General features: G+C 39.7%; 1 protein-coding gene across 3 annotated transcripts; it reads right to left on the reverse strand.

Moving 5' to 3' along the window:
* Positions 1-11,875, reverse strand: LOC102209897 (acyl-coenzyme A thioesterase 1-like). Of its 3 annotated transcripts, none has more exons than XM_005750871.1 (11): positions 11,671-11,875; positions 8,827-9,032; positions 8,117-8,216; positions 5,666-5,850; positions 5,058-5,218; positions 3,899-4,018; positions 3,684-3,769; positions 3,522-3,615; positions 3,330-3,410; positions 3,029-3,170; positions 1-781 (listed from the first exon to the last, which is right to left on the reverse strand). In XM_005750871.1, the coding sequence occupies exons 2-11, from the start codon at positions 9,017-9,019 to the stop codon at positions 657-659; spliced, it is 1,287 nt and encodes a 428-aa protein (XP_005750928.1). In that variant the 5' UTR covers positions 9,020-9,032; positions 11,671-11,875; the 3' UTR covers positions 1-656. The 3 variants fall into 3 exon arrangements, with proteins under 3 accessions (XP_005750928.1, XP_005750929.1, XP_005750930.1); XM_005750872.1 differs by lacking the exon at positions 11,671-11,875 and adding an exon at positions 11,225-11,299; XM_005750873.1 differs by lacking the exon at positions 11,671-11,875 and adding an exon at positions 10,682-10,706.
* Positions 11,876-13,268: the final 1,393 nt, after the last annotated feature.

Below are 13,268 nucleotides of genomic sequence, written 5' to 3' on the forward strand. Positions count from 1 at the left end.
TCTACCAATCTAAAACTAATTAAAAAACTCTAAGCATAAATGACAATCAGCAATACACTGTAGGTTGTTGATCTTACAGAACAAAACACAGATGAGACTCGTTGTTATTTGCCACTTGAATTATAAAATGTCTAATCCATGGAATTCTAACAAATCCAAATTAAAAATATATTCTAACTTTTGTCGCGTTTTCCTATGTTGTCAAATATGTCAAATCTGGGCATCAGTGATGCTATTGTAACATATTAGAGCATGATTTGAATTGCATTGCCGTGGCAACAGGGAAACCAAAACTCAGCCATAACAATTTAACCCAAAAACATCATAATTTTTTATAAATCTAACCAAACAGGTTTTCTATTGGGAAGCAAGTGAGCTATTTTTAGTTAACAGGGAAAATTATAGATATCTGTAAAAATCTGTAACATACATTGTCTAACAAATTTATGGGTGCTACCCCTCAGCTGGCTTCCAGAAGGTAGCCAATCAGAGGAAAGTGGGCCTTTAACAAAGGGGCCTCAAATGGGCTAAATTATTTTTTAGATACAAATCAAGAAAAACAGTTTGGTTGATGTCCCACCATAAAAATTTGAATTCATGGATGGTTGAAAAAGGCACATGATGTATTTATTTTTTGAGCAGCATCATGCACCTTTTCATATCTTTGCTTTGAGACATGGGCCACAGTACAGGTGAAACTGCAGAAAGCTCAAAATCTTCCTCCAGGAGTCCTCCTGAGCATCAGAGTGAGGTTTGGTCTTTCCTCCCCACAGTAATAGCACTGCAACACACACACACACACACACACACACACACACACACACACACACACACACACACACACACACACACACGTCAAACTACAAATAAAGAACGGTCCATTGTCAGCCTGACGTTTTCTGCAGCAAACTGGACTTATCGAAGGAAGGACCAGCAGTACCGTTGCACTTTTTTCTTAAGTTAAATGTGTGTTTGTAAGCGAATCAGTAATTAATGTCATTAGCTAGCTAGCTAAGATGAGTAGTCAGTGCTCAGGCTTTTACCTTAACCGATTAGATTTGTTTACGTATTCTACTCTCCGTGTTCAGAATGATGCCTCACGTGTTGATTCGTTATTTTCACTGAATGGTCATCTGTCTGACAGTGTGTCATATGGTTTGATTTATTAAAGATGCTGGAATAAAAAGGTCTCCATCTTGTGCAAATGCATATATCTATCAAAATTACATTCATACAACAATGAAATTATTGTTTTGGTTTGTTTTTTTTAAAAAAGGGGAAAAAAAAGATCTGTGTTTTTGTAACATAAAATCAGGAATCCGCCCACATTACCTGGTGATAATCAGTTTCACAATATTCAGCACAAAATAAGCAAGTATGCCTCATTTCCTCAGCACAAATCTGTTGGAGTTTGCGTTTACCCTGACTGATGCGATTTAACATATTTAAAAGGAGGGATCAATGGACAGAGTACTTTATTGGCACACGTTTTGTTTTAATGAGCACTTGGGCTTTTTGCATTCAATACAGAGTTAATGACGCACATGGACTGGTACCCGTGTACCTCAGTAATATAGTCCTGCAACCGATCTGCTCAAATGACCAAATATCCTCCCCTCACGATGTGACGAGTGGTGTGACTGTAGTGACAGTCAAAGGCAGTCAGTGAAGATTGTGACAAACACAGAGGAGATCATTAAATAATCAATCGGGTGTTATGGAGTATAGGCTCGAGTAAATTTATTTGTAATGTTTTGTTCTACGTTGATATAATAAATTTTTTCAGGATGCCCCGAATGTCATTAGGAGACAAAGACTTGTTTTTAGCAGTTTAGAAATTGGTGATTCCACTACAGCCACCTCAGCAAATAAAAATACATTTTTCTTTATCTCCATTTTAAGACAATGCCCAGCACAAAGTCCTCTAAACAACCTAAGCCACACGTCTTACTTTGAAAAATAGAGCATTAGAAACAGATTATTACAGCCTGGCTCTTTCAGCTTACAGCCTGTTTCGATGCTGCTTGGTGTCCATTACTCCCTCGTTTTAAATCTCGTTTATCAATTTTAAATGACATCAGTCGCTCTGAGGATAAACACAAGCTCCACAAGATTTGCGCTGAGGAAACGAGGTCGATTTGTCTGTGAAGGTTCTCATTCATCCAGGTCATTGTACTCTAAGAAGTTTGGAAAGAAAAGCGGATTTCTTTAAGTTTCTTGAAGACGCTTCACCTCTCACCCTAGAAGCTTCTTCAGTTCTAAGATCAGAGAGTGGAGAGTCCCAGGTATCTTTGCAGACCTCTGTTTAAAAAGCACCATCCACTCAAAGGTTAATATTATACTAGATAACATATAAATTATTGCCTATGTTGAACAGTTCCCATGTCAGCTGTCAGACGTAAGTAAAAAAAACAAAACCCTAAGAGCAGAACTTCAGATCAGTGTGTGAGGACTGGCAAGATTTATTCATTATTTTAGATTTGAGGGATAAACTTTGATAGTTTGAGATGATGCTTTTCTCTTTGTGATTACAGGAGCTGCCCTCAGATTCAGACCTCAACACCACCCAGTGATACCCTATATGTTCCCTCTTAATGCTGAATACACTTATTTAATCTTGGAGGTTTTTGTACCAACTCCAAAGTTAACTGATGACAAAGTACAAAGGCTATAAAGCTGCAGCTGTTTTACTGAAAAAAAAGTTAAAAAGACAAAAGGTCAGAGTGATTAAACATCCCTGTAACTGGTGTCACTATGTAGGAGCATAAAATACCCGTGGTCTCCACCTGTAAAGCCATTCCTGTTTGTCTCATTGTTGCTTGTCTAGTACACCTGTTCTTCATTTAGCCTTTAATTACCACTTAACTGATCAGGTCAATATCCCAAAAGTTTGACTTGATGCTATACTCTCTTTTTTGAGCAGTGTATTATAGTACTTGATGAAGTTTTGTTATTATGACCAGAATCTGTAAGAAGGTAAGAAACAGGATGTGAGGCCAAAGCCTTTGTACAGGTGTGGGAATCTGACCTTTTTCTTTACTGCTGTGTATGACAAAGGTCGTAGCCCTAAAATGAGGTGAGAACGGTGGCTCAATCAGGTGTCCGGTGTCCGGATATGCTAATCTGCTCAACAGGTGTTCCTTTCCAGCTTCACGCATCAACCTGGCTACCTGAGGGTCAGAGGTCAACCTTAAATTAACTGTATGTTAATGTTCACATTCATATTTGTTCAATGTTCACAATACTCAAACAAGAACTGCCAACTTTCCAGTATTCTTGACATCCATCACTCTCATAAACAGCATTTGTGTGAGTGTGTGTGACCTCACATCCTCCGCCGTCTCCACTGTGGGCCAGTTCTGATCATCACAGCCGTTAACCAGCAATGTCGGGCAGTTAATTCTGCCTACCTGTCAACAAAAAACACCTTTACAACAATGTTACAAATAATAAAACAGGTCCAGCACTGACTTGTATTGGTATTTAACATGCAGGTGTTTGCAGTATATTCCAGCACTCACTTCGGCAATGTTTGAGGGGTCAGTGATGAACTCCAGACCAACATCTTTCCAGATCACTTGGTTGTCCTCATTCACACGCGCCTTGTAAAGCTGCCTGTCATAACATATTAGTAATTACGAAACAGCAATAATAATTTAATGGACCAACAAACACGGACCCACCTGGTTACTCCTTCAAACCTGGATGCGATTGTGCTCCCCTGTGCTGGATAATAGTGGTTGGAGCTGATACAAACAATACAACAAGGCTGGAATGAAATGACAAATTACAAAATTTGATTTATACCTCAGTTGGAGTAAGAAAGAGGTCAGTGGGTTAAGGTCTACTTTAAAGGTAAAAGAAGAGGAAATTTAAGTCATTTCCCTCGCACTCTGACCTTGATAATGGTGCTGTAGGCTGCCAAGGTGACAGCAACAAGTGAACCGAGAGAAAGACCAAAAATTCCAACTCTGTCTGACATCACTTGAGGATGGTCCTTAATAATATTAAACGCCGTCTGAAGAGATCAGAATATTAGAATATTAAATAATAAGTACAGATGTAATGAGGAGTTTACAAACACTCATCATGGACATGAATGTCAGAGTAATTTTGGGGTTTTAATGAATTCTTTGAACTGTTCTTTTGCCAGAGTTGAATCATTGTACAACATGCGTGACTTTAAACAATAAGAAATGGGTGCACAAGTTTGAATTTATTTTGGGTTTTCTATACATACATACACTCACTTCAATCTTTTTAAGTGGACCTGAAAGTTCTCGAGTGTCCTTTAACTTGACAAAGTCAAGACCTTTTAACTTCTCGTAAGTTATCATGATTAACTACAACTGATAGTTTATCTTTGCAGCCTAAAACGGATTTGTTTGACAGCACTCACTGAATTGACCAATACTGGAAAGAATGGGTCCAAGTCCAACAAATGAAATTTGCAGCTGCCCACATGGACAAGACAAATGCCTTCTGGAGAAAAGTCTAATGGTCAGAGGGGACAATGGGAATTTTCTGACCACTCTTTCAGAAGCACATTTGTGAGGTCAAACACTGATGTTGGACAAGAAGGCTTGGCTCACAGTTTTCGCTCCGATTCATTCCAGGGGTGTTCTTTCAGGTTGAGGCCAGGACTCTGTGCAGGCCAGTCCAGTTCTTCTATGTCTTTATGGACCTTACTTTGTGCACTGGTGCACAGTCACGTAGGATCAAGAAAGGGCCATCCCCTCTCTGCAGAAAGTTGGCAACCTTGGTGCCACAGCATCTGCTGACCCCACTCTGTGATTTCATGAGGCCTGCCACTTTATGGCTAAGTTGCGGTTGTTGAGTGTGAAATATTTAAGTAGCAAGGAAATTTCACAACTGGACTTGTGATATCCTATAATGGTACCATGCTGGAATTCACTGAGATCCTAAGAGCAACCCATTTTTTTTTTTATTAATTAAGCAGTGTGCATGCCTAGCTGGTTGATTTTATACACCTGTGGCCATGAAAGTGATTGGAACGCCTTAATTCATAATTTTGGATGGTGATCTGTCACACAAACCTCAAAGTATTTCAATTCCAAATTTTCAGACTCCTGGTCAAATCCGAGGTAATCCAGCGCCAAAGAAACATAACCGTGAGACGCGAGCAAGGCAGCACGATACTCCAGCAGCCCTCCACCACCTCCCCACATATCCAGCAGCCCAGGAAACGGTCCAGGACCTGAAGTCAGACAAACAGGACAAAATTACTTTGGTTCAAGTCATCCTTGTGAGCTAAAAACTCAGACATCAGGTGGATTTTTTTCCTACTCTTGGATCTGTATATTGTCAGAAAGAGAGGAATTCACTAATATGGTCACACCAGGCACACAAGCCCTGCCCGCATGTTTCAATGCCACAGCATTTAGATCAGCTTGAAGCTTGAAGCCTGAGCTTTTGCTTTTTTTTTTACATGTTACTTGTACACAGGCTGATTTTTATTTTTTTTATTTTTTTTACCTTTAGCCATGTTTAATATGAGAATATATTTTAAGGAAAAGCAGAACGGATTTTTTAAATTTACATTTCACCATTACGAAAGAAAAACCCCAGCCACTCTGAAAAAATAAAATCAACAAAATACGTATTTAAGAGAATGAAAGTGTCATTACAGGTGCTGTAGGTGTACCTGGAGGTATAAACAGAGTCCCTTGCACTCCTTGCTCATTAATAGTGATCCTCTGGATGCCAGGGGCCATGTACCATCTCTCTGTGAGGACTGAGGCCAGAGGGGCTTGGTCCCTGAAGCCCTCGTGTCCACTGTGGACCGAGATGGTGACCAGCATGGGTGTGCACACATTCATCTTCCTTAACCTGGCCAATAATGACATGAGTTACCTGACAGATTAAACAAAAAGTTAGTTATGGAGTTCAACAGGGTTCTGTAGTAGGACCAATACTATTTACTTTAGAGGTCTGTGTATGTTCTCTGTCATCCAGATCATGGTAATCTAAGGAGTTTGGGAAGACAAGCAGCTGAACTTCTTTAGGTGTGCTGAAGATGTTTCACCTCTCATCCATGAAGCTTCTTCAGTTCTAAGATCAAATGGTGGTGAGTCCCGGGTATTAAACCCTAGGGAAGATACAACGGATAATAATTTGCCATCTCTGGACTGTGCTCTTTTCATTTCAAGCTCCTTAGATTATTTACATAATACTTGCTTCCCTTAGGCAATACTATCACAAAGCATGGCATTATTGTGATTGCTATGGAGAGAGCCACCTGCTCTGGAACTCTGTGTGTGAGGAAGACTCGTCATTTATAAGAACTACCAAGGATCCCTGAAGATTTAACTGTATTAGCTTCTTGTTCCTGTGACATTTAGAGTTGTTTAAAATCCTTCGCTTCATATATTAAGTCCTGAATGATCAGGCCCCATCATATCTTAGACCTTACTACATGGACATCTTCAGATGTCCCTTCCCATTGATTTTTTTGTTTGTAGTAATAATCCATCCACAATACGAGGTTAGTCATTAATATACTGCTGCATAGGCTGGGCTGTGGTTACATCGTAAGGCTTTAAAAACTGAGCTTTAAAATGAACAGTGGTAACAAAAACTGAGAGGCTGAAAGTGATCACTGACTTTTTTTAGGGGCTTGTTCAGATTAAATAGAAGAAGATACAAAACATTAAAACATGTTAAAAACACTACAGCCTTAATAAACGCAGAGTAATTTGGACCTGGAAGCAGGGTTCATACGTCATCACTTAAGAACAAGATAACAAAACAAACAAAGTAGCTGACTTGCTGTCGAATGGATTGAGTGAGGCCACAATGCTAAATCAATGGACTGTCAAGCGGTATTGCATCAGCAATTAGTCATTTTCTGACAGCACGGCAGCCACAGAGACAGGGGAGGTGCAGCAGATCGCCATGGAACTTTTGATAAGTTCACTCACGCCACAATAACTGGATTGCCAGAAGTGGGGACTGTTTTCACATTGATTAGATTTACACTCTAAATGCTTCCTTTAGGCAGTATCATTAGAAGGCGTAGCATGCATTTTTCCTGCTATGCAGATGACACACAACTTTATCCATCGATGAAGCCAGATAACACACTACGACTGCGACGATTAGTTGCGATAATAGATTATGTCGACTATAAAAATTTGTTGATGCGTTATATTTTCAAATCGGGTAAATGTGTTTTTGTAACTGCAATACACTCCAGGAAGCTATGGGGGAAGTATTGCCTATATCATCTGCCAAGACTGCACTCAATACTAACAAAGAGCGAAGTGCAAGCAGCAAAACAGTTCAGTTTTGTTAGCTAATGAGTGAAATGTGATAGTAAACCATTAAACAGGAGTAACTACACTGTCTTATAGCTCATAGGCTCTTGCATGTCTCAAATAACTGAAGTCATTACCGAGAGCATCTTCAGCATGGTTATCAGCAGCTGGGAACATCATCTCAAAAGCAAGCGTCACTCCAGAGCATATACTGCAATCGTGAATTCATGAACTGAATTATCTGGAAACTTTTTATTTTGGACCGGAAAATAAAATCTTTTTTATTGAATTTGAAGCTTTAACTGAACTTATGTGCAGAACCCATTTAGGTTCCATTTAGCATTTTTATTTTTTAAATACTTCTAGCACTTTAATCTTTATTACCTAACATTTGTATTTATTTCGTTTTTAATCTGAGAGTCCTGTTGAATAATGTTAAAAATACGTTTGATTATTTTCAAATTCATATGAGTGATTGTTTTAATTTGCTGTGGGATGAGACAACAGGGTGATATTCACAAATGGGCAGTCTTAAGCAGGTGAGGTACTGGAGCCTAGAACAGGAGGTTTGCCCACAAGAAAAGGTGATAAGAGTTATTGAAATAATTGTTGACTAATCGATTAATCAGAGAAAAATTGGCAGATTAGTCGTCAAATTTCTATCTAGATATGTAACACATCTGGACAGAAGTATGTCCAGACTACCTTTGCTGTTTGGGATTTAATGCAGACCGATGATGTCACTGGGGAAAAAGCCTGGAGTACAAATTTTGATCCAGTAATTAAAAGTCATTTATAGAGCCATGCTACGAGATTTACTAGAAGATTAAATGTGTTACCTGAGGCCTGGGCGGCTGCCCGGGACGGGCCGCATGCTCCACAGCAAACCCATGGGCTCTTTTCCTGTGTATGTGCCTCCGTAACTTAAGTCTTCTGATACTGCAAGGGGGGGGGGGAGCAATTTATTTTTCGCTTTATTTGCTTTATTAAAAGTGAGATAACATTTTATTATGTCATTTACAGTTCAATAGAACATGTGCAACAAAAACATCAAAAGTAAAACACCTTTTTCAACAACACTCGCTGATTTTAGTTAAAAATTAAAAAAAAAAATGTAATAAAAGTAATAGTAATACCAAAAGTAAGACCAAAAAGTATTTGGTTGAATTTAAAGATTATGTAGAGGAAAAAAAAAATCCCACTGGAGTACATCTGTTGCATTATGTCAGACTCTGGGACACAGGAAGCCTTCAGCTGGACTACCTGTGCAACCTAAATGAGCTGCAGGTATCCATCTCCAGATTACCTGTCGTCACTTTGATTTACACCAAAGGAGCTGGAATGGATTCAATGCTTCCTGCTTCATAAACGGCAAACTAAATATGACTTTGATTATAGCAATTATGTGTGAATGTACAAATATAATTTTTAACGTCAGCTTCTTATGCATCTGTTCAATGGTTTACTTTATTATTCTTTTCAGGTACTTGTTTTTTTTTTTTTTTTGTATTGGTAAGTTTAAAAAAAAAAGGAAAACAAAGAAGCCCACCTGACACGACGCCACTGTGGTCACTGACGTAGTGCCCGTAAGCCTCCCAGTCGTGCTTGTCCTCGGAGTTATGGAGGGAGCGGACGGTTACCGGACATCCCGGAGGAAGATTCTCCACCAACACTTTAAACTTCTCATCAACCAGAGCCCGACTCGGGGTGACGGAGAGGATCGGAGGAACGACCTGGGTCATGGCTGAGAACAGTCTGTGGAGAGAAACTGTGACAACTGAGTAACACAGACAGGGTAAAGTTCATGTTCATGGTTCATGTTCTGGACTGATGGCCAAAGTTCATTAACACCATGGGAATTTCGCTTTTTACACAGGTGGTTGGATGTTACACTCTGGAAATGGAAGGAAGGTGACTGTTATCAACCCTCTGTGGACACTGCACCTCCAAATCACATGACTGATGTAAGCTGACATAGCAACAAGCTGCAGCCACGCTGACTCTCTATTTTACAGTAAAAAAATACAACTAGGATTTTAAGTTCTTTGTGTGATTTCAGATCAGTAATAGTACTATTAATAGTAATAGTAGTACTAATGCAGTATGTCAGTGAAAAAAACAACTAAATTCAGTTGAGCTGAAAAGATACCAAACGAGGCAAGGGGAAAAAAATAAAATGAAACAATCTGATGGTGAAATACAAACGTAAACTCAAAAGGAGTCAAAAATGGCCGGTTGTATTTCAGACCTCAGAGGGTTAATCCAACCAATCGTGAAAAATTAGGTTTAAATTTTTGTTCATGACAGTGCAGATTTCTGGCATTTTGTGTAATTTAACATGTAACAATGTGATTGTTTTCTAACAAAAAACAGTGAAACTTAGACGTGTGTTTGTAAATGAACCACTCAATGTTGTGTAGCTTTCTGGATTTTATACTTATTGGGCTACATATTTATTTATCATACAGGCTATACAGTACATAGCATCAAAACTCACATGTTTAATGTAACTAAAGTGTTTAATTATGTGGGCTACAGACAGTAATTAAGTTGTAGACTAGATTTATATGAAAAATGTGTATACTTACTGCATTTGAATCATTTTAACCATATGTAACAACCTGCACATGTGTTTGGGGGGAAAAAAAGGGCTTCGATTTTGCCACCCCATTTGATTTCTTTGCCAACCTCATGCCACCCTAAGAAAATTTCTCTAGATCCGCCCCTGGTCCCTTGAGCACTACCCATTGCTTTGGCTGGATGACTCCAGGTGTTTAACTCATCCAACTACACTTCGTACAGGAAATACACAGTCATGTTGTCTCAATTACAGATGGAAGCCTGAGCTGTTTCCTTCTTGCACTGGAAACAGAAAGCAGTCAGGCAGAAATCCACCTGCGGCTGGTAGGAGTACACTGCTGAGGGTGAGGCCTACTAACAGACCACAGAGCCCCTCTGCTAAAGCTAAAACACCTCAGCGCGCTCATTTCTGTGTCTGACAAGTAGAAACACGATAAACTTTTCACCCTAACTGAAGGTAGCGTTTTATCTGTTAAAGTTCGGCTGCAGGTCCGTGCTAGCTTAGCCGAATGTAGCCAGGACCCCAAGACCCAGCGTGCAACTCCACCCTAAAAGTCAGCGGTTGGGCCACCACCCAAGTAAACTCCCCTAATTATATTAAAAACCAATCTCAGTTTAATACAGACCTTCCCAAAGTGTGGGGCCCGCACCCGGGGAGCGGCATGAACAGGGAAAAACAAAACAACGCTTGGACACTGCTAGCATGGGGCGCCTACACAAACGCAAAGCAGGAGATGAAGCATAGCTGAATATGTTCCCAAGCCAATTTCATTCTAAGCCAAAGACTAGAAAATATGGTGAAGCATATCTTCGTTTGGCTTCACCTGCACAAGTGCCAGTAGGTCTCGCCTGCAGAATTGGTTTTCCCTGCGTCGGGAGCAGCGCTGGGCTCTTCAAATCACGGACAAACAGTATCCCACATTCTTGATTTTTAGTACACAAACACTTGCTGTAATAAATAACCACTCCTGACATTTTGGAGATATTAGCTCTTTATACAGTAAAGTTACAGTGGGATACAAATAATATCAGGCTGATCCTGCCACGATTTGTTCCCTCGGTTCAAATCAGAGACAAACAGTATCCCACAGCTGTTTATGTTTTTAAACCCATTTTGCACAGAGAGGCATTTTTTGAAAAATGTATTGATAGCAATGTTGAATATTATTACACAGGGAAAAAAACAACTACATGTAAAATAATTACACCGTGACGCCTCTGCCTTTCTAAATAGAGGGACAGTAACTGCGTGTGTAAAACCTGAAGATAGAGACAAAATACTGTTAATCTGACTATCTATCATTCTGCAATTCATCTCCTGTAAACAATAACGTGGCGCACAGCGTGACGTAGAAAAAGGCACACACCTTTAATGTTGCGTGACGAACTTTGTATTCCTCGTCCACACATAAACCCAAAAAAGGAGTTTTAAAAAATCTCAGTTTTCGGTGATTCCAAACGCCGTTTACGTGTGGACAAAACAGCTGCGTTTTCAAAATCACCCGTGTACGTGCGGACGCAGCGTAAAAGAGTTAGTAGTTTATTTTCTTACTACCTGCAGATTACTTGTATTTGCTTAATTGTTTACTAAATGTTTGAGGTGTGAAATAAACCGCAATGGAGAAAAATACGGGTGCGTGTGGTTGGAGGATGTGTTTGTGCGTGCGTGCGTGCGTGTGTGAGCGGGGGGAGGGGGATATTTTTCTTGTAAAACAAAGGGGGGTCCAGCACAAAAAGTTTGGGAACTACTGGTTTAATAGAAGCGTGCTGCGTTCAAGTACCACATGTAAAAATAACCGCTGTCCTCTGTTACCTTCGAGACGTACACCACGAAGAGACGATTTTCTCCTGAATTAGTTCCAACAGGGTGTGACAAAGTTCCACTTTTTCGCTTTGTGGAGACAAGTTTCTCTCTCTTATTCTTGACGATTATTTCCACCGCTTCTCCTTGTTGTTCGTGAATTTTAGTAAAGGCCTAAATTAATGGACATCGACTGGATCCGTTGACTGCAGCCAGGAAGAGGAGGCGGGGTTTAAGACGGGGTGTCACACGTGGGCGTAGACTATAAGTTTGTGCATTAAATTGTAAATGCACATGCAGGAGGAAAGAACACTTACTCCTGATAGGGTAATAGATAATCTACAAACATATACTCTGATTTCAGCACACTGAAGGGCTGCCAGGGGAGTAAGGCCTTTCATCCTCCTTTACGTTCTTCCATATTTTCTTAAATGCCGTAGAACGGTGGATATTTATATTAAACATGGCCAAAGGTTCAAAATATTCATGAGTATGTGAGCCAAAGATCAGGCGCTAGAAAGTCTCTGTGAAGTCAAAGGCAGCAGATATCCCTAATGTAATAGCTTAGGAGTAACATTCACAGGAGCAAAGGCAAAAATGCAGAACAACAGAGCAGAAATGTCTTGAAGAACATTGCACTTCTCCTGTAGTTTAGATAACCTACAGTGTATAAAATAGCAACTCTCAGTGTAATGCATTCTTCCCAAATGGGCGTCTGCTGAGATAAATGAGTAACCAATAATAAATATGTTTTTTAGCTACTCTAGTGGAGTCCGAAATAAAAAGGAGGAGGATTAATGTGGAAATGAGTGGAAGAGATCCACTTCATCATAATATTCTTGCAGACATCGAAAACTCGGAAGTAAGGGCACATGTGAAAACACAAAAAGGCCTTTAATCCAGCAGATTTTCATTGCTTTCAGAAAAAAAGTGGTCAGAAAGCACAGAGTTTGAGTCTGCAGGTGCACCTGGCCCCTCTGGTGGACTTTAAACTCTACCCGCATACTTTCCTCTGTAAATTCCGCCCACATGTTGTGTAAATCTCCAGGGATTAAAGCAACACCAACTACAAAGTATTCTTCTGTTGTGTGTGAGCAAACGTTGCTGTTTTGGAGGTTTTTTGTATGCCACTTTCTATGTACCAGTGATCTGTTTTAATACACATTTTGTTCCCTGATCAGAAGTCTTCCAACTAACGAGACAGAGGCAGTCACCCTTACATGAATATGAGCACCCATGTGACTTTTACCTTTTAATCACTCAAATGGCAGCTAGCAGTTTTAAAACATTGTTTTGTTTCCAAACAGGTAACACAGTCTTTACTATTTAAATTACCAAATAATAGCTAAGTATTTAAAGTTTTCATTAATAGTGGTGTCCCCCCATCCCCCCTATTTACTTACAGCTACTGAATATTCATAATTTATGTGCTACAATTAAACTAAACAATAGCAATAAGTAAAACCTATACATAAATAAAGATGATGTACAAAACTAGAAGCTGGTACAGTCATGAGTCACACATTCCTCTACTTTCAGCCAACAGTTTATGAGTTAATGTAATCCGGTTGTTCAGTCTGACGTCACTAGCCGTGTCTGGGTCTAAACTC

This window comes from Pundamilia nyererei, unplaced genomic scaffold (assembly GCF_000239375.1).
Source record: "Pundamilia nyererei isolate P.nyererei 1_Seehausen unplaced genomic scaffold, PunNye1.0 scaffold00291, whole genome shotgun sequence".
In the NCBI taxonomy this organism is placed as follows: Eukaryota; Metazoa; Chordata; class Actinopteri; order Cichliformes; family Cichlidae; genus Pundamilia; species Pundamilia nyererei.

Excerpts from the sequence above, each read along its gene's own strand:
- LOC102209897 (XM_005750871.1), bottom strand. The coding sequence starts at position 9,019 with ATGACCCAGGTCGTTCCTCCGATCCTCTCCGTCACCCCGAGTCGGGCT. Across the intron at positions 5,851-8,116 it reads GGCAGCCGCCCAGGCCTCAG|GTTAAGGAAGATGAATGTGT; the intron begins GTAACACATTTA and ends ATTATTGGCCAG. Across the intron at positions 3,171-3,329 it reads CAGTGGAGACGGCGGAGGAT|GTAGCCAGGTTGATGCGTGA; the intron begins GTGAGGTCACAC and ends TCTGACCCTCAG.